General features: G+C 42.5%; 1 protein-coding gene across 3 annotated transcripts; it reads right to left on the bottom strand.

Moving 5' to 3' along the window:
- Positions 1-3,394: 3,394 nt before the first annotated feature.
- On the bottom strand, positions 3,395-19,512 carry znf362a (zinc finger protein 362a). 3 transcript variants are annotated; one of them, XM_076025411.1, is made up of 9 exons: positions 19,377-19,512; positions 14,040-14,103; positions 13,046-13,286; positions 11,303-11,437; positions 10,272-10,599; positions 6,691-6,915; positions 5,718-5,796; positions 5,394-5,552; positions 3,395-4,471 (listed from the first exon to the last, which is right to left on the bottom strand). In XM_076025411.1, exons 2-9 carry the CDS (start codon positions 14,100-14,102, stop codon positions 4,352-4,354), a joined length of 1,350 nt encoding a protein of 449 aa, XP_075881526.1. In that variant the 5' UTR covers position 14,103; positions 19,377-19,512; the 3' UTR covers positions 3,395-4,351. The 3 variants fall into 3 exon arrangements, with proteins under 3 accessions (XP_075881526.1, XP_075881527.1, XP_075881528.1); XM_076025412.1 differs by having other exon boundaries at positions 11,303-11,428; XM_076025413.1 differs by having other exon boundaries at positions 13,046-13,253.
- Positions 19,513-21,627: the final 2,115 nt, after the last annotated feature.

Here is a 21,627-nt window from a genome sequence, read left to right as displayed (position 1 = left end):
CCTTAGTTTAGGTTTTGTAGTGGATTTGGGGTGTTTGTGTTCTTTGTTTTCTTGGGCATCACCACCCCCGGGGCCATTTTTCTCTCCAACCAGTGAACCTCAGTCTGTTTGTTTCTTTTGAGCCGGGTTCCATCTTTGTTTGTTTTAAGCAGTGTCCTGTTTGTCTCCAGAAGAATTTCTTATTTTTTGTGAAAAATAAAAAAAATAATACATTTTGTAATATAACTGAACACTTTCTCCTTGCCTCCCAGAAGCTGGTAAACCTGCACAATTTCTAATTGTAGTACAGGTCCTTGGGCCCTAACCCAAGGTTGCGTTGTCGACCACAAGTAATTTATCTCCCATAAATAGACCCCAGCCCTCGTGCCGCCACATATTGTTGAGTGAGTTTTTACAAAGCCAACCTTGACAGTGGCAATTATCACTGATGCTACTAGGGTTGGGTACCTTTCACCTTTGAATCGATACAATACTTTTTTCGATACCTGGGAATCGATACTCGGCACCAAACGATACCTATTTCAATACTTTTTTTTTTTAAGTTGAAAGAATAAGTGAAAACACCTCAAACTTCTTAATTTCAACAGTTCTTTATTAAAAACAGAACATGCCTTGCCTAATCCCCTCCCCTTCCAAACAGGCAGAACAGCACAGGTGCACTTTTTTTTTTCTTCTTCTTCTTCTTTAAAACATTTTTTTTTTTTTTTTTTACACATTCTTAATGATTGTTCTGTTTTGGGTTATGGAAAATTAACTGTACATTACCCCAGCCATCCACCTGACAGTCCATTTCTCTAGAAATGACCTAGAAACGGAAGCAGGAGTCATAGTGTTGAAAAGTATGAATTAAGATGACCCTAGTTTGTAATAATGAACAACACAAGAGCTGGTGAAAATATATTACAACATTGATAGTTATGTTTAGCTCCTCTTTCTAAACGGGGCTCCTAGCAAGCTAAGCTAAATCTATCCCAGCCAGCAGCTTAGCATATTAGGTTTAGGAGCATAACTACAGTAGCCCCGTTTGGAATGAACTAGCCAATGCTGGTAAGTGGTAACTATCTAACAAAGAGAATGCTCACGTTAGCAGATTAAATAATGTTAGTTACCTGACGATGCTGAAGCAAAAACTTCACTCGATGTGAAAACACTTGCAGAGTCGTCCTCAGTTGATGACTGAGAGGAGGTTCATCCTCAAACTATCAAACACTTCACAGTCTTCTGCGTTTAAATATATATTGTGCTTGATGAGGCGCTTCCTATAATTCGAAGTGTTTCCTTTGGGAGCTCTCTTCATGCTGTCGCAAAGGTTGCAACGATGTCTCGGTCTATGATGGTGAAATATAACAAAACTTTGGAACGCTTACGGCTGGCCATGCTGTGTGTGTGTGTTTTCTTGTCCATGGGTGCAAGTGTGATGGTGCGTTCAAGAGCTCCCCGTAATTTACGCATGCTCTGTGAATGTGCGTTCAAAGGTATCGAAAACGTGGTACCGTTCGTTTTCAAGTGAATCGATACTGGTTAGTACCGACCTGGTTCAGTCGATACCCCCAAAAAATACCGATTTCGGTGGAATGAGTGCGTAAGCAACGCTTGTGTGTAAGCGCACAAGCCTCCACTCGTTTGTATAGGTTCCTAATATTTTAAAGCGCAAGCCTATCTTTGTTTTCATCACCCCCCTTTCACTATAAAACTTCTGTTTTGAGTCGCACATACCTGCTCATTACGCATACAGAAACCCTCCTGAGGTTTGGTATCATTTCCACATCAGCCAGCCAATCTAGCAGGGCACAAGGGCTGCAACTTTTTGTTTCCAGACAGCTCACTAGGAACGTCATGCAATAGCCTCTCCCCAACCAGCCTCCAATGTTATCAGTATCCGCCTCTTTAATAAGATTAAATGAACAAAACAAAACAAACAAGGTTTTATTTTAAGATGACATCCCAGATGGTCCACAGCAGCCTTTCATGAAGTTTTGGTACTTATTACTTACTTATGTCAGACAAATCATTGGGTCTTTGTGAGTTAGAAGGCCGGAGCGTAATCACATTTACTCCGGGGGGGGGGGGGGCAAAACCAAAAAACACAAATAGCTTTCTAATGGTACCATTAACAAATTAAACTGTGGCACTGCTTCCCGAATTGCATGGAAACAGAAATATGAGAATCCTGCCTGGTAGCCATGTGCTGTCATCATTTGATTCATGTGGAGCTGCTCTCTGTTTGAACTGTGGGGCCATCTAAAAATATCAGTGAAGCTGTAAGCAATTGGGGACAAGGGGCTTTGTAGTTTGTTTTGTCTTCCGATCTCCATGTAGGAAAGGCTGGATGATGAGGCGCTGTTGGTTGAGCGGTTGGACCCTGAAATGGTTAAAGGACGGCAAAAGATTAACCCTCGGCAATGGAAACCTTCTAAGTGCATCGTGAAACGCACACCTGATTAGCATGAGTCCATTACCAACAAAACAGGATGTGGTCTCTGTCTGGACCGCAGAACAACAGGATTCTCTTAGTCCGTATTTACTGAACCCAATTTTGCAGTGCCACTATCATACAGTATTTGTTTACCCGGCCATGGGAACCAGTCCCAATGCGTCAGAGACGCTGCATGGAATGCTGCTGCTGCTGCTTCTGCTTTGACCAGCTGGTGAATGACCTCAAAGCCAGTTCACCAGCTGCGGCGCAGGACAAATTTTCTCTAAGGTGGTGACTATTTGTGTCCTTTCCATCCAACTTTTTTCAGCCCAGCCCATACCATAAACAAGGTTGGGACCTTCTTGTCATTAATCTCACAGGATTTCTCAGGGGATTTGCTTTTTTGTTTGTTTTTTTGGCTGCAGCTTTTTCACCAAAAAATAAACAAATAAATGAATCCTGTATTTAGTTATTCCCTGATAGGGGATCAACACTGGAACTTTGAACTTTGTTTCTGAAAGAAAGGCCTTGTCCTCAGTCACAGGAAACCCGCTTGTGCAAAGAGAGCCTCATGATTGTTTAGGCCTCATTTCAAACAAACACGTCTGTGCTGAGACAGAGCAGAGTTGAAAGCTTTTCGCGGCGAGGCCACCTCGGAATACATCTTCGTGCGATGGGTACAATTCACGGCTCCGGGAAGCCGTGATCACAAAAGCATCAAATTACATTGACCTCATCTCGCAAAGACTTGGGCACGCCACTTCACGCTAAGCATTCTTGTTTTCAGTAAATATCTCTCTCTTTACACATACACACACACACACACACACACACACAGATGTCTGGGCACGTGACACATCAGTTAGCTAGACTGCACTTTCACATCCTCCACCCTCCCGTCCTTCCTTATGCCCAGTGACTTTCAGAAATAATGCCCCAGCCCTGTTTGCACCGTCGCTAAAAACCATACCGCTGTCGTCGTGACTGAACTGTTTATTATAAAACGCCTTTACATTTAACAGTTTATTTACAGTAAATATCATGCTGTGACATTAAAGACAAATCAAACATGGTAACTCAAGAGTGACTCTCGGGTTAGAAATACAGTTGAAGCCTAGAAGCATATAAAATGTAAAGTGTTCATTCATATAATAATGGCAAAATAAGTATTAAATTAATACTGTGATGCTTCAGTTAGATATTAGAGCTCCGAACCAGAACATTAATACGTTAGTTTATGTGGCAGCAGCCAGAGTAACTGAAAGCAGAGCCTCTCATCCGAGTGCACTGGTTGAATTTTAACTACAGCATGTTGTCAGTTTCTATTTATTAAACAGTTTTTCAAATGGACTGCTTCGAGTCTGAAGGCTAAAAAAGGAAACAATTCTTTCATCGGATTGTGAGTCACAAATGCTGCTCTAAGTAACAAGCATACTGAAACTGCCTATGTGTGTGCATGACATGACCAGGTAGTGAATTGCACACACACAGAAAAAATGAAAACTGAAAATAATTACACGAAACAAAAACAAAAGCCCTCTCTTATACTTGGACTTAATGGGAGACTATTTCTGGTGCAAACAACTTTTGTTTGTCAAGACTTGAGCAAAAAAGGTTCTGAGAACCTTGTAAAAGCAAGACATGTGTGGTCTGCTCAAACAGAAAAACTTCCAATGTAGCTGCCCAGAGCACTTTTTCCTCCTGTGAAGTCACATGGGGGGGGGGTTGAGGCCTGTTACCATCTAAAAGTGCTGTGATGTCATCTTTGGATGTCCATGTTAATAATAGTTGAAAGGTCTACGTGTTTGATAAAAGATCATCTTTCCGTAAGATGCTTGTGCAATCCGGCACTTTTCCAAATCCGTCAATGGGTTCAAAGTCCTCTGGCTGTGCGCAGATGAACAGTCTCTGGAGGGATGGGGCTGGAGGGAAAACTCAGATGAGGGAGATGCGTATAGGGATGGTGGGAGACTCTGTCCTGTGCTGAGGGGAGTGATGGGAAATCAAATGTTCCACCATTGTGTGTTTAGACATGTGCTTCATAAGGTATGTCTCCTGAAAAAAATAACAGCAACACAAAACACTTTAGTACAGTGCAATGAGAACAAAGTTTAAACTTGCAGGTTCATACACATAATTCACTTCACCCATGTTACTGTTCCATAAAATCCTACATTTAAAAGGAACTTTAAAAAACATTGGTTTTCAAAATGAAAAACACTGATTATTTTAGATGTGAATTAGCGCCCTCTGTGGTTATGCAAATCAAACCAGTGAAACATTCCGGCCATCGGTACTCCATTTGAAGAATGAGCAAATGAGAAAAGTCCATGCATTACTTCATTGACTCGCTCCACTTCAGCAAGCGTGCACTGAGGCGCACGGCCCGAGGAGGAAGCTAAGATGAGATTTTTCGCAGGAGGCTGGTAACCACAATGAACATGCTGTTTTTCTGGGGATTTAATGTGTTTTCTAGATGATAAACTGCAGGGCTGTTTTGAAAAAAGTCTGGACTGAACATGAGGTAACATTTGCGGGCGTGCACGAGCTACATGGTTGCCTAGGCAGCACCACATTTTAATTTTTTTGTTTTGTTAGTTCTTATATAAGGTCTTGATGCTATTTCGGGAGGGGATAGGTGCAATTCAGTGAATAGTTTTTTCATATTTATTTATAAAATAAAACAACACATGCATTAACGTTACTTGCGTCAAGACATGAGAGACAAGGTGGCGGGGCTAAATTTGCAGGTGTGAGAGGTCAGATGCAAATGAGTGCATGCAGCAGTGCAGTAGACAGGACTATGTCGTGTACCTGTTTTATCTACCTGCGACATATAGCACCGTAATCAAGAATGTGAATCTGAGTGCGTTCTATTTTCCGTGCACCTCTGCATGTGCTGCTAAATCTTTGGCGGGCCGCCAGTTTTGTGATCTCGCCTTTGGATTGCCGCTGCCAACCTGCGTCTGGAACTTACCGATGTGTACGCTCGGCCGCACATGCTGCAGCAGTATGCCTTGGCGTTTTTGATGGCGTGCACAGACAGGTGGATCTGAAGCGAGGCAGAGTCTGAGTAGGCACGGTAGCAGTTGGAGCATTTGAAGGGCTTGTCTTTGTTGTGCTGCCTCTGGTGAGACTTCAGCAGTTGGAGGGTGGAGGGGGGGAGAAAAACACTTGATCAGGGAGATGTTTGTTTGACACCCATCGGCGCTGCACATGATTAACGTTGTGGAAAGGGGGGGGACGCGGTGGGTGTATTGGGGGGGGGGGGGGCGCGGTGGGTGGAGTTATTAATGTTTACCTGCAGATTAGACAGCTGAGTGAAAGCCTTTTCACATTCTGGGTGGGCACATTTGTACGGCCGATCGCCCGTGTGGATTCTGAAAAGGCAAGCATGTCTCAACAGTTAATACAATGAAGGTCCAAGTGAGCACAGCAATTCATTCCTCTGTAGGAAAATGTGAGCGGACCAGCACTTAGACACTCTTCTTTAATCCTCTAGTCTTTGTCTTCAGTCTGTGCAATGGAGCGAATGACCCAGCAGTCGGCAAACAAGCGCTAATGCACATAAAGGTAACCCTCTATCGGATGTCATGAGTGAGCCTAACAAGCCAGTAAGACTGGACTTGAAGAGAAATAGTGATCGAATCCCAGATGGTGCATTTTTTGCAAAACTTTGAAGGTGATCGGGCAACCAATTTCTCAAACACAGAGTGCAGCACTCATTTGTGTGTCTGGGTGTGTTTGTGCTTTTTCTTATGGATGTGTGAGTTTAGCGTGAGAGGTGACAATTTGTGTACTTCAAGGCGGTTTCCTGTCAATAGTTTGGGGGAAAATGGCCTAGACCGCAGCAACTAGTACTAGCAGCAGCAGCAAGGCTCAAAAGTGCACAGTGAAAGATGGATAAGTGACTTTCCAGAGTTGAAATCGGAGCGATATGGCTGCTAATGGATTCATAAAGCTGTTTTACACAATGTGCCAATTAAGATGCACAGTAATGCTTGAGGGAACCCTGTGAGTGCTCGTGCAGCGTTTTCATTTGACCACTGGATAGAACGTGGCTCTGTTATTTTCCAAAGGAGGCGTACCTGGCAAAAGCACATTTGAAAATTCTGAACAAGAGTTTTCCATCTTTTCCTGTGGATAATTCAGGTTTAATACTCAGCATTTCTACAAATATCAGAGGTTTTCCTCCTGATGCTGTGCTCTTGATGATTAGCAAACCAGAAGCTGAACGCCGAGTTAAGCGAGTCTTAGCGCAAAAAAGATCAGACCTTGTGTGCTGCTGCAGGTGGGAGAGCTGCCGGAAGCATTTCTCGCAGTAGGAGCAGCGGTAAGGTTTGATGCCGAGGTGGATGCGCAGGTGCTGCGCCAGGTACGAGGCGTTGGTGAAGGACTTGGTGCAATGAGGGCACTTGTGTGCCTTGGCCTCTGTGTGCGTCTTCGAGTGAATCTGCATGTCGGACTTGGAGAAGAAGGTCAGCGGACAGACTTTACACCTGCAACAGAAACGCACAGGCAGAAGAGGGAGGAGAAGCTTAGCATGTAATCACGGTGAGTTTTGCACTGCATGTGCCACTAATATGGCAGATGAGTTGGGTTTGGACTAAGGCCACTGATACTGCCGAAACTAACAAACAAAAGGCGATTTTACGACATTCCTAGAGTACTTCCAACCGTTAAGCATTCTGTAACACATTAACACTTTGAAAACTGCAGTCTACACAAATGCAGCGCAACAAAGTTTTAATTAAGAATTCCACCAAAACCACACTCCTGAGAGCTTTACGCTTTACTATGCAACATGAAAAGAACACTAAAATTAACTGAAAATTTTACTCAGTAAGTTCAGGCCACCAGAGAAGTCCTAGCTGGCCCTGACCACCCTCCACTGGTTGTGAGACGTGTTAATTTTACTCTACTGATGATCTTTTGTTGCAGTAGCAATTACAACAAATATATTGTTGCAAGATTTGTTAAGCATTTGTATATTGGACTGTGCCATTTCGTCATCATCATCATTATCATCATCATCATCAAGATTTTAGCTACAACCTCACTGATCGTGGCGCACCTTCACTCCACATAATAAATTCTGGTCATAAATGTTTATCGCGCAGCGCACCCTAATGCCACATAATAAATTGTGGTAATAAATGTTTATCACAAAGCATGGTGTTTATCATGCAATGTGACGCTACACTGCAAATTGCCTTATTTTGAAAACCGGAGTCACCTGTCTGGCGGTGATTGCTGAAGCGCACGAAAGGCAAACAGAGCAGAGACCAAAGGCTAGACACGGCGAATGACAGACACAAAACACAGGCATAACACGGAGTAAGCGGTGGGGAGACAGCGGTTCAACATTCCAAGTAGCCTCAAGACGAAAAGTCCCACTACACCAAAAGTCCCCATACATGCTTTCAAATCAGTGGCGGCTTCAAGGAGGAGAAGCTCATTTTTGGCCTACATCATAAAATGCATTTGTTTACTTTTACGGAAATTCAACCCTCAATTCCTTTCAAGAAAATGACCCATCACCCTGTTTTACCAACTAACCGTCTCTTTCAAGCAAGAAATCACACAGCTTTCCTCTGTTGCCCTGCAAGCTCGGGTTTGAATGTAGGGCATGGACTTCAAACCTCAGTCTCTCTGAATCAAAGCCATAACCTTTTAGGACACTCATATTATCTGCCATTATGTGAACCTTGCAACCCTAGTCGAATAAGGACTGTCCACTAATGTGCCTAGCCTCTAAACATGTAGTAAACAAGTAGGCTGTGTTGTTCAAATGTCTGCACAGTCATGCTCCTCCGCATTCCCCCCCATATAAAGATCCCGTATTCTACCAGTTTAGGGTCTTTTTTATTCTCTTACTCTCGTGGAGCAGCTCTAGGCAATTTTGATCATTGTTAGATATAAGGTATTGTAATGTTCTTGAAGTGTGTCAGCATGTGTTACTGTCATTGGGGTCTGTGAAAGGTCCCTTTAAGGAGGTGCAGGGGGGGTTCCTGGGTAAAGGAGCGGGCACACGGGTTGGAGGGAGTTCTCGAGGAAGTTGAGCGAGGGACATGTCTTGTCTCCGGTTCGGATTGTTTGGGTTAATCAAGTTCGGAGCTACAATAAAGCAGCTGTCAAACCCACAACAACGCCTGGTTCTTGACGAATACTAAAACGTCACAGTATTTATAAAGAAAAAAAAAAAAAAAAGAAAAGAAAAAAAAGGTACGTGAAGCTCTAGTGTTCTTTATTACAATTATGTGACGTTGTAGTGTTCGTCAATAACCAGGCGTTAGTGCGGGTTTGTCAGCTGGCTTTATTGTAGTTCCGAACAGCCTCGATAATGTGGTCTTTACTTGGTTAACCCCACAATCGGAACCGGAGACAAGACATGTCCCTCACTCAACTTCCTCTCGACCTCCCTCCAACCCTTTTCCCAGGAACCCCCCTACCCGCAACCTCCTTAAAGGGACCTTAACACAGACCTCAATAAACAGTAACACACGCTGAACATATTTCAAGAACGTTATAATAATAATAATAATAATAATAATAATAATAATTATAATAATAATAATAAATAAAAATAAAGAACACTAGAGCTTCACGCACCATTTAAAAAAAAATATATATATATATATATATATATAATAAAATAAGGAAGAGCATGACTGTGCAGACAGTTGAACGTGGGCAGCAACACAGCCTACTCGTTTTTGTTGAGAGACCCCTAGTGGTTTAAACCAGACTGTGCACATTAGTGGACAGTCCTTACTCGACTAGGGTTCCATCACTTGCATGTGAAATACTTTAGTGCTCCAGTGGAAATTTTTTAACAGGACTTGAAATGTCATCAGTTGATTTGACCAGACTTGGCTGTTATGGTTATGAGAAAAAAACAAAAACGGGGAGAGATTTATTGGGTAAAAAACAGATAATATTATGAAGGATAAAAATGACTTCTTCAAACATGTCCTCTTAAAAAATACAGTCTTTCATATTCAGGTATCACAAATGGTTTTGTGCCTCAACCGGTGCTGGGCTGCATGTTTTTAGGTTAGATTACTTATATGTGTGTTTTGTAGATTTGTTTGTCCTCAGGCACTCTACCCATCGACATACCTTTAAGGTTTTGCATCCATGCAAATAGGCAGATTTATCAAGAGGCTCATTTGCATCTGTTGTCCCCCGAGGGTCATTCATTCATGTCAGTGAACTGCTGTTCATCATGTGCCCATTCACACACAAACCGCCTGTAGCTACAGCTGCAATTAAAAAATATACATTTTGGTGTAAGTGTGGGGGAGCCTTTACATCTAGAACAAACTGAACTGAGTTGACATCACTGTCATTGGAAACACTTGGGTTAACTCGGAGACATATTGGTAAAAACTTAACATATTGCCCATGAATACATGAATAGAAGTGCATTATAGCAGGACAATAAAAGTAATTTATTTTTCCTATCCTTACAACGATTCTGATGTATGTATAAGAATGAACTGTACATAGAGCAAAAGTCTTGTTCCCAGTTAGGTGCCATCTTGCACCATCAAATTCTTAAGGAAGCCTGGTGTGGACACTTCAACCTGCCTGACAGCGTGTTTCGTAAGTGTGAACGCGTCTTCATATAAACCAACGAAGAAGAAAGTGGACAAGGTATCCAGGTTTGGGAGCCACTGTAGTTAACCACGATCAAGTGGTCGTGGCATCTAAAATGCCACGACCACTTGATGTGGTTTCTTCTTCAAAATCTCCAACTATTACGTACTAAACCTTTAAACTCCACTGTGTGCCTGCCAACAGAAAACCACCTTGTGACAGCAGCTGTGTGACAACGCATCCTTTACCCCACCTGTAGGTTTTCCCCGGCTTGGCTGTGATGACGGCGCAGGACTGGTCGTTGCCTGAGGCGAGGATCGGGTAGGGCACCACCAGAAGAGAGGAGCCGTTCTCTGCTTTGATCTTCTTACGGCCTCGCTCTTCCTTCGGTGGAGGGCCCAGGACCCCAACCAGGCCCCCGTTGTTCTTCCCAGGGACCATGCCGTGGGCGCAGGCCAGCCCGGAGATGAGGTGTGGCGTGGGGGCCCGGCCCAGCCGGCCGTGGCTGCTGGAGGCGGGCGTGGTGGGAGCGATGATCTCTGAGCTGTTCAGGTTTCCTGTCCTGGAGGCCAGCGCCACACCTGAGGGGTCGCGCGAGGGAGGACGAGGACAAGAGAGTGATCAGAATCAGAATTCATCTTCATCTTCATGGGAAAGGTGTGTGTACACAAAACTAGGAACTTGACTTGGCGTGTCTATTTGCTCTCTGACTACCACAGCTGAAGAAACAAGAATAAACATAAACAAAAACATCTAAAAGAATAAAAATCCAAAGAGTGAGTAATAAACTACAGAATGATTCAAGTGTGGCATTAGTGCAAGTAATGTGTGCTAAGAAGTGTATCGTTTCCGCAACGTCTTCTTGGTCATCTAGATGATCGCATTATTTCATTTTGAGGCTCTATTTGTAAAAGACTGAGAACACAACAAGGGGAAGAATATGGTTTAAATGGAGTGAAGTTGTGTCAGAGCCTGAACGCTTCTTCTTGGAGAACCATCAAGAAACGCACTTTTACAAGCGAGCTTCCAAAGCTGGAACGGCTGAGGAAGACAAGTAAGCGAACTGTCATATGACTGGAATTTTCCACCCCCTCCCCTCTCCACCCAAACACCACTCTCTTTCCCACACAAATATTAATCCAACACAGAGACAACCCACTTCCTCCAGTTATTCCTAGCGCTGGTGACGAATGTTGCCCACACGTCACTGGGGAAAACTTTTCGACTTTCACTCTTCACTTCCACTTGTTTTCGCCGTCGCTGCCTTGCTCGCACCGCACTCACCGGAGACGTGGTTGGACCTGGAAGGGTGGTCGATCAGCTGACGCAGGTGCCAGTCTTCCCAGAGTCCTCGGGCTTTGATGGCGGCCTTGTCGTCCAGATTTAAATTCACATCCCCCAGAATGCGACCTGGTAGCACTTACAAAATACACACGTCATCCCGGGTGGACTTAAAAACCACTTTTGACATGAGATTTATTTCAGCCCGTACTTGATCAGGCTCTTCTAGACCCTGATATGACATATGAATACAATACGATATGAAGACCCGAACAGAAACGTTTATTTGGGGGCACAAATTGTTGCCAAAATACATGCACCTCTCTAAATATTCTCTTTCAAAGTTTCTCTTGTCAAACAGCTGATGGGACATGAGATGAGAGGAACTAGAAAGAGGAGGGAAACATGTTGCACCCCATGAACAACAGCCCAAAAATAATGACTACTTATCGGTGGAGACTTTCAAAGCAAATACATATGTTTCCTTAAGCCATTCTGTCACTCAGAAAGACATCAAGACACTTAAACTTATACTAAACTTTCATTAAATTTCTAATAATTGACTGAGTGTACAGTGTTGTTCAGTGTGTATCAACTATTGCAGCATTTTTACACCAACACATAAAATATAAAAACCCAGAAAATCACAAGAACCCAATACGCTATTTTTGCTTTTAACTATAATGCAGCTAATTGAGTGTAGGAGGGAATATGAGCCTCTCTAGCGTCGCCACCTGCTGGTCGTTTTGGATTATCATTGATTGAACTATTTTGTGTGTCATGATCATACTGTAATATTCTGAACAATCTCCGCCTAAAACTGCTCAATTTTTTTCATCAAATAAAAAAAAAAATGGAGAAGTTGAGACTACAACTTTGTTTACAACTTTGCCACCATATATAAGTCTACTCAAAGTACGTAACTTTAAGACCATCTTACATCCTTTGAATTCTTGCATGGCTGGCCAGATATAGCTGAACAAAGGAATTAAGTCTGTCCACTGTTATTGAGAAGTCGAGAGGAAGAGGAAGTTGGTGTCTTCCTCACATTTATATGACTTGAATTTCAAATGCTCTTTAGGGGATTTATCCTAAAGGTCAGGTTTTGGCCCTTTATAAGAGTGTGGTCTTAACCGGATCTAAATGTGAAGGGCTATATGACAACTTGTGACAAGTAACAAAGTACAAATACTTTATTATTACTATACTTAAATAAGTCGATCTTTCAGGTATCTACTTTATTTGAGTATTTATATTTCTAATGACTTTTTATTTTTGACCCCCTACATCTGTAACTTCTTGCATCAGAAAAAAATGCTTAAGACTTTTGTGTTTATTATTTGTTATAGTTGTTATCTCTTGAAGTGGAACTATTTGAACTTTGCTGATGTGTAGTTGAATACAGTGGATGCTATTTTAGAAGGAAATTATTTTAGAACACCTCAGCATTGGGTTCACTGTGCAGTGCATTTTAAACATGTAGTAAATGACAATGGTTATTGTTATTTGAAGGGTAAACATCCAATCATGGCTCAGTGGTCACAACTATTACTGATCACAGTCTGGTTGTGCTGCTGTTGAAAATAAAATACATTACAGATTTGTGAGTACCAAAAATGTTAAAAATGATCGAGAGGCTCATGCAAGTCAGTTCAGCCCAGATTGTGCTGTCACCACTTTTTTCATTTTTGCAAATGTATTTTTTTCATTAATGGTAAACAAAAAAAGTTGTCAGAGTCAGAGTACCTGTGACGGAGCTGGAGGCAGAGCGCGGGTGCACGGCCACGTCGGGCTGAGATGGACTGTGGCTGTGGAGCACCGGCATCTGCTGGCCTTTGGACATCCCATGCTGGATACCGTCGGCGTGGCTGGACGGAGCCAGCAGGGGCTGCTGGGAAGGGGCTGAGGCAGTGGGCAGGTGGGGAGGCCGGATCTTCTCTGCCATCAGCTGCTCCTTGATTTTATTGATCAAGACTAGGTTATCCAGCTGACAGCCAGAAAACAACATTTGTGACAAGAGAACAGCCATCAGTTCAGTCAGCGTCACTGGAGGAGGCGATGGTTCCCGCTGTGGGCTGACCAAAACCACTTGGCGGCCATGATTGACTTTTGGAACCAACAACATCCTCTCTCTGATTTTGAATCATTTTAAGGCTTTTTTTTTGGGGGGGGGGATGTGCTACGGAAAAAAATATATAAGGATATGAAACGTTTGTCTAGCGTTGACAGATAAAAGCTTAATTACATGAAAACAACTTGAAGTAAGGGTGATTAACAGACTAGTTTCCACGATAACCATCTATTCAACTGCTTTAACTTCAGACTTGCAGGAATTTTAAAACAGCGCTAGGTGGCTATGTCTTGTTCGCTCTAACTGTGACAAGGGTACTGAGATGCTTAGTTTCACATGCAAATAAAGGACACATTTATAAAAATCTTACAAAGTAGGACATTTTCATAGGATTTTCTGCAAAGACATTTCTAATTGTTGTGAATTGACGTAATTATTATCTTAACTGAGGTACCCGTGAAAAATAAAACTTCAAAAAACGATGTATTTAAATGACACTTTATTAAGCCCCTCCTTAAAATGCCTTGACAGGCATAAGAACAGTAACAAATGGGCGGGGCTTGATAAAAGGTCAACTTATGTTTTTATCAAAATAACATCAATCACAGGTCAAACATATGGCACAAGTACTAGAGTGTGACTTAAGAAGAGTGAAATCCAGCCACTCACCTGGCCAGGCATAGCGGGAGGTGGGGGCCAAAAATAGGCATTGTTGAAGCGAGGCTCAGCCATCCTGAAATAAAAACACAAAAGTGAACACAGCTTCTCCTGTTTGCCCGTCAGCGAAACAGTGGTCGATATTTATTTATTTTTGCCGCGTGCATGTCTGTGAAGTGGACTCAAACCGCCGAATCTCCACTCGTAGCGGCTCGTCAATGGCTAAATAGCGGAGGGATTTATTTGTGTTCCCACTCAGAGGGACGTTGTTGGAGGGGGAAATGCATGAGACTTAGAGAAGCTCCCTCTGCTGACTGCAGTCCTACCGTCCCTGAGGCTAACTTGCATGCACCTGGTGTGCAAACTTTTTGCGCGGCAGATGCATCACTGAGTTTTCAACACTCAACACTTCGGGTTTCTCGTCTAATCGGACTTCGCTCCTTGTCCCCGTATCCACGCAGCTGAGAAAATCGAATTATTGACGGGAACGCGTCCTTCTCCCCAACACTAGGGGGCGATATGAGTCTTTTCAGCGTGTTTAACTTCCGGTTAACCTCTTTCATCGCACAATAACAGAACCACTGGAACATTGTTTGCAACACCGGTGTAATGTTCGTACTGGTCTTCAATTTAACGAGTTTCCTCACTGACTACAGATGTGCAGCGCCACCGTCAGTACTACTGACGCCACTGAGTCCTGCGTTACAGCAGTCATGTCGCCTTGTCCACCTAAACTGCTCTCTACAACCAATCAGCTTCCCTTTAGTCCCCCTAAAAACCACAGAATTGTGTGCTTGTGTGCACAGTATATACATACAGATACATATGTATTTGTATATTTAAATGTAAATATATGCTCATATGTACATTTGTACACACATATACACATACATGCACACACGTGGTTGTGGTGTCAGTTCAGGTAAACACTGGGAGCCTCAAGTTGTACTTAACTGCCTCCACTGGCAGCAGAAATATGCAACTGGTGTACGAAACAGCAGAGTCAACCAATCAGCTTCCAAGGTTTCTCGCCCCATCACCTAAATGCTTTCAGTGGGACCTTCACCCAGTATGGAATAAATCCAAAGGCTTCAGGAAATTTTCCAACCGATGGGCCAGATTATCAGGCTCGCACCTTGTTGCACAAATTGAGTATAAAAATAAATAAATAAAAATAGTTATAGTAGTGTTTGTTCCCTGGTCCTGTGGGAATCTAGTGCTTGCAGAAGGTTCCTCCAGGCTGAAAACTATGTTGGGGGAATACTTTCAGAGATGTTTCGCAACATCTCTAACTACGACTTTGCGCAACGTGCATGCAGCAGGAGAGATAGGCCTTGTGGATGGAAGCAGCAGGCCAGAGCACTCTCCTAAAAGGGTTATCAGAGAAAACAGAACCGTTGAAAGTGATGGGCTCTGCCCTAGTCTGCTCTGCTTGACAAAAGGGCCCCCACCACCACAAAAGGAGGAGCGAGCAAAGACCTCAGCAGTGCAGCCGCTGACAACGAATGAATCAAATGAACACGGGCTTTCGGAGGCGAGGATGCTGCGCACTGCTCTGTAAGTGACAGCCTGTTATTGCGTCTTCTTCTGCATCTGCAAAAGCAAAAGACAATTTGAATAGGAGACTCTGAACAGGAAGCTCCTTCACAGCCGTTTCTCACACAGACGGGGGCTCTCTCTGCAGTTTTGAGGCCCGCCGCTTCACGTTTTTCCATAGCTTCTCGTCCCGACCTTGTGTGAAGTTCCTTTTCAAAACATTTTACGTTGCGTGTTTTGGCACACTCCACCGTTCCTGGGTCTGTTTGGCTTAGCCGAAGCATAACACAGTCCACATCTGCGAGCCAAGAGAAAGAAAAACGATACATCTCGGGGTATGAGCGCACTCAGAACCACACAAAATACTTCACTAATGATGCCAGGGGGATTGGTTTCTCTTCTTGGAGGCATTCTGTCTCAAAAAAAAAAAAAAAAAAAAAAAGCAGACTTTGAGCGCTGCTCTGCATTTTTGTGTCACTTTCTGAAAGGACACACTTGAAGGAGAAAAGTATTCATAGCCCACTTAGTTTCCTGCTCTTTTGAGATTCTAAGTGATAATGCCTGAGAAAGGAAAAAAGAAAAGGAAAGCCATTATTTCTATTAAAAAATGTCTAAGTAACACACAGAAGCCTGTGAATGGGTATATATAATTGGCATAAATTAATATACTGTAAATAATATCTTATTATTTATTTGATGCAACGTTTAAGCCAGTTAACATTTTGACATCTAAATTGTTTTCATTAATACCGAAGGCATTTTCATGATTTAACAGCTCAGATTAAAGAAAAGCCTTGCAGTTATCTATGAAAATGTTTAAGCACCTCTCGGTCTTTCTCTGACATTTATAAAAAAATTAAATGTATATATATATATATATATATATATATATATATATATATATGTATATATATATATATATATATATATATATATATATATATATATACATATATATACACACACACACACACACATATATATATATATGTATGTGTGTATATATATATATATATATATATATATATATACATATATATATATATAACAAAGTTGCATCTGAGGATTGTAACAAGGTTCGCTACCAATATATAACTGCACTGAAAAGATGCAATAAAATGTTGTTTTTATAATAAGCAGTAAAGGGTTCATTATTGGCCAATGCACATTATTGAAAAACACATATATTGGCATTAAGTTTTGAACAAAAATATTTTTTTTTACTTTGACAAAGTTGAGAGGTGGCCATATTGTACCACAATGTAACAGTAGCCTTGAAACAAGGCTACCGTTTTCAATCCACATAGAAGAGATAATCTGAGCAGAGCCAAAAGGCCCTTGACTATGATTCATAATTTGACTCGCATCAACGAAATGGGACTTCAGGGAACAGGCATGAACATTGTTTGCAATATGCTTCCTGACCACTAGATGCTACTATTTACCGCAATGGGTCGATCAGTGAGGGAGGGTTCATGACTACATGACGAACAGCTCCAGCTACAATAACAAACGGGGTGAAAGGTTGTTTACATCCAATCACCTGGAGGAACCTGGTAGATCATTACATCCATTTCTGTTGATAATGTATTAATACAAAACATGTGACTGGACAGAAATTCAACAGAATCTCACAGTATAAAAGATCTAAGAAAAAAATACTTTTATTGAGCGACAGAGGACGACTTTGCTATCAATAAAAAAAATAATGTGCGTGTGACAGCTTACAGAAACGTGTCCATTCAAGACAGAGGTGTCAAATAATATTATTAAAAATATTAAGTGACAAACCTTTAGTGATGAAAACAGAAAACCCCTTCCCCTTTTTTAAAGGGCCACTGCACCACATTTACAAAGAAATATGCCTGAAATAAAATAGAAAATACGATATGTTCTTATATCCGTCATAAATTAAATAATTGCTGTAGTTTTTACAAACACTTATATTTTCCATGAAGAGCAGGCTCACTGACTATATTGTGCCACCATGTACGTGTCTGGATCTGTATGATTTTTTCTGGTATAGGAAAGATGTGAGATTAAGTGGCACATCAGAAAAGATCAGAGTGGCATCTACAAATTCCTCATATGGAATCTGCTGATGAAAGATAAATGTTTGTGGTATAACAGCCAGGTCACCTGTTTTCTGCAGGGTGGGTCAGACGTTTCAGCTTTAATAGCTCTTGATAACTAATGTGCAATATGCATTACTACCTCTAGATGTTACTAAATCTCACCCATTGGGCCTTTAATATGCTGCAAATAACTGTTATAAACCAAATCTATGATTTATATTCATTAGAATGTTTGAGCACTGACAGAAGATGCCTAATACTCCAAACGACAAACTGTATTTTTATAATTATTTCCCCCTACGTAACTACATTAAAGGGGGATTTATCTAAGAAGAAACCCAGATGTTGTACCTTCCATTATTAACAATGTGACCAAACACAAATGAGGACCACAGCTGGTTTTGATATGCTAATGTGGATCCTGATAAAACTTAACTTAACCATTGATCTTTGTTTGCGAATAAGGTGCTTGTACAAGTCATGGGGATTTCTGACAAATAGACCACCATGGCCCTTTTCCCTCTGTGCATGATTGTCATCCAGGATAATAATAATAATAATGAATAATTTAAAATGACTACATTTTTAGAGAACATCCCCTTTCTACCCATGTATAAAAGGGATAATTAGTCAGGTTACCAGAGGAATGTTAAGACTGATTGCATTTAATATATTTAAAACATTTAAGAGTTGCTTTTTTTTGATCATGTTAGAATCTATACTATTGGAGCATCCAAAGCGCGAGGCTGCCAGAAAGAAAGATAGGCTCGTCTCCGTGGTGAAACTTTTGACTTGGGGGGGGGGGGTGTTCTAACTTTCACGCTTTCGAGCCACGCTGGAATCTAGTCAAAAACATATATAACAGGCCCCGTTAATTGTGCACAAGGCGAAGCCCCGGGCGGCTTTACGGGGTAGAATCTCCTCCGCCGAGGCTCCTCGGCGGCCCCATCGCTGCTCTGCTGCCTGCCTGCCTGCCTGCCGCCTCACCCACATTCTCAGACAGTTTATTAAAAAAAGAAAAAATCAGACAAAAGGAAAACAAAAATGGCAGCCCCGTCTTATTTTTATAAGCACCGGACGCCATATTCTGCAGATGGGGAATATTCTAAGCGGAGAGCCTTCTCCAGGTGGTTGGAGGAGGCGCACGGCCAACGCGTTCGGGATGCGCCGTGTTTGCATTTAAGCGTGCGAACGATTGTTTACTTTGATTTGCTGGTTTGAATAGCCCGGCTTAAGACGGAGAGAGAGAGGAGAGGAGAGGAGAGGAGAGAGAGGGAGAGAGGAGAGAGAGAGAGAGAGGGGCGAAGGAAGGAGGGAAGGGCAAAAAAAAGAAAAAACGCCCGACACTTCCTACAACAATCATCACGCATTCGCATGAAAAAGCGCCGCTGCAGCGACCGAGCCGTAAATCCAAATGTCGGCGGGCGTGTTAGCATCGGCGCGCCCGAGCGGAGCTCCTCTTTTCCAGCAGGCGCTGCTGTCATGTCCGCGCTGCAAAATGCGTTTTTTTTTCTCCTCTTTTTTTTTTTTTTTTTTTTTTTTTTTTCTTGCTATTGAACTTTTTCCCCCTTCGTCTTCCCCTGCACGGCTTGAACAGAAAACGGCGGTCGAGCAGAAGCAGCCCTTTTTTAAAATATATATAAATAAATAAATAAATAAATTATAAATAAAAAAGCAGGATAGCGAGATGCAGAATAAACATCATGCGGATAAATGGGCGAGCGAGCGGCCGACGTACCTGCAGCAGCCCGAGAGGGAAGGTTTACTAGCGGATTCTGGTCTTCTTTCTGCTCGCTCCCACTCCGACTCCAAACCTTCCGGGTCGCCTGCTGTTCACTTCTGGGTGCTGCAGCCCAGGAATTGTTGAGCGTCTGAATGTGGAGCTCAGCTTTTTTTTTTTTTTTTTTTTTTTTTTTTTTAACCCATTTTCTGGTTTTTCCCCTCATTTCCTCAGGCGGCGGCGTTGCGTTGAATCGCACAAAGCACACGCGCAATTCGTTTAAAATATGCATTTAGTGACGCACAACGGCCCTAGAAATATATATGCAGATATAAATATATATGAAAATTGCAAAAAATAATCCAATCTGCGTTTTTGCTAAAGCACTAGCCACCCCCCCCCCCCCCTTGTCCATCAAGAGAATATTTAGCCGTGTGTGTGTGTGTGTGTGTGTGTGTGTGTGTGTGTGTGTGCGTGTGTGTGGCCAGGTGCAATAAACACCCAGTGTTAATCCTATCATCATCATCATCAGCATCATCATCATCAGCAGCAGCAGCAGCAGAAGGACGGTGGTGCTAATGTGCTGTGTGCTGAGCTCAGCAGGAGGTGGCAGTGCAGCCACGGTCTGGACAGGACAGTGCACACGCAGCTTTAACACAACACAACAACACCAAGGTCTTGTGGGGTGGCAGGGGGGTGGTGGAGGGTCGTGTCTACATGACGCGATGCTCGCCATAATTGGATTGTCCACTCAGCGCTCAGTGTGTAGTCGGCTCAAACCCAAACACCTGACCGGTGCGGTGCAGAGGTCCCCGCTATAGGTTTTCAGGAGTACAATGACAACTTGTGAATGTTTGCGCTGTTGTAACAGCCGCTGCCGCACACAGCTAAACGGTCCTATGGTCCTCTGTTCAGGGGCTGAGCTACGTGGTGGCAGTGGTGGCCACCCCATGGCAGGATGGAGGGAGAATTTGACTAATTATTGACTAATTTGGCCTTGCACTTCCACACTACAGCATCTCAAGTCAAATCTTTGTTGATTCATCCACAGTATATATATATATATTTTTTTAAAGATGTATGTTATGACGGCCCTGCGATGAACTGGCGACTTGTCCAGGGTGTCCCCTGCCTTCGCCCTAAGACAGCTGGGATAGGCTCCAGCAGACCCCCGTGACCCTGACCTCGAGACTAAGCGGGTATGGAAAATGAATGAATGAATGTTATGACTTGGTGATTGACCTGGATTGTGTTCTTGGTGGAACCAAGATACTCACTAACCCTGATCCTAGGACAGTTGGAACAATCTAATGTAGGTTTATGATTAATATTAACGTTGGTGAAGATTCCTTGTTCTCTAATCCATTTCTTTTTTTTTCAACATTTTAAAGCCGTGGTGCATTTTTACTTTGAAAAAAAAACAAACATTGCACACCACCAGCCAAAAAATATTATAAAACGACACTATGTTGCCTAATAATGACAAGATACTTTATTAATTCACTGATACTCGGTGTGAAACCTGGGCCTGTTTCGATGCACACAAAGCTGATATCCTGGGAGGAATTGAGGGAGGAAAATATTCTTACATTCCTTCTAAAGCACAGTCTCGACGATGGAATGTTATTATTTTTTCCGACCAATTAAGTGAAATTGGATAATTTTTCACATCACACTTGACATTATTTCACAGCACAGTGGTTGAACTGCTCTAACTCATAGGAATAGTGACAGGCTGACATTGTAACATTTAACATTAAAAACAGTCATGTAGACATTTGAAGGTATCTACTTATTGCCACTCCTAATGTGAGTCATGATCTCATCCTGTGGCCACCCCAAGGAAACACTCCTGGCTCCACCACTGACCATGTTCTATCTATTGCCTGGTGGCTGCAGGACAGCAGATTCACATGTTAGTTAGCCAGCATGCATGGTGTTGTTTATAGTTTTATCATCCTTCAGTGATGCTATTCTATTTTTTTATTTTTTTTGCTTCTGCTGTAAGGCACCAAAGGCAAAGCCTTTACAGCCTCCAGCAGGAGTTGTCAGTTGTCAGGCTTCCTTGCTAACACCGATGCTTTGGTGGCACCTCCACCTGTTTAGCGGGGGACAAAGAAAAGGTTTACTAAGGCGGAACTTGGCTGGGAGAGGTGAAAATTGGAATCTTGGAAGACAAGCAAATGAAGGACTCATTCCTGGGGATATCATGCAAAAATGGCATGATACTGAATCTTTAATAGGTATAGATTTACCAAGATGATCTGTG

Source organism: Nelusetta ayraudi, unplaced genomic scaffold, assembly GCF_046127955.1.
Source record: "Nelusetta ayraudi isolate G7.1 ecotype Tasmania unplaced genomic scaffold, CSIRO-AGI_Nayr_v1 ptg000017l, whole genome shotgun sequence".
NCBI classification, from domain to species: Eukaryota; Metazoa; Chordata; class Actinopteri; order Tetraodontiformes; family Monacanthidae; genus Nelusetta; species Nelusetta ayraudi.
The sequence above is the reverse complement of the archived record's forward strand: the minus strand, read 5'-3'. Positions and strand labels throughout refer to the sequence as shown.

What these genes read in the sequence shown, in the direction of transcription:
- znf362a (XM_076025411.1), bottom strand. Translation starts at nt 14,102, where the DNA reads ATGGCTGAGCCTCGCTTCAACAATGCCTATTTTTGGCCCCCACCTCCC. An exon ending in CTCCCGCTATGCCTGGCCAG is followed by an intron (nt 13,287 to 14,039) that starts GTGAGTGGCTGG and finishes TCTGGCTGTCAG; the next exon opens with CTGGATAACCTAGTCTTGAT. An exon ending in GCGGCCGAGCGTACACATCG is followed by an intron (nt 4,472 to 5,393) that starts GTAAGTTCCAGA and finishes TATTTTTTTCAG; the next exon opens with GAGACATACCTTATGAAGCA.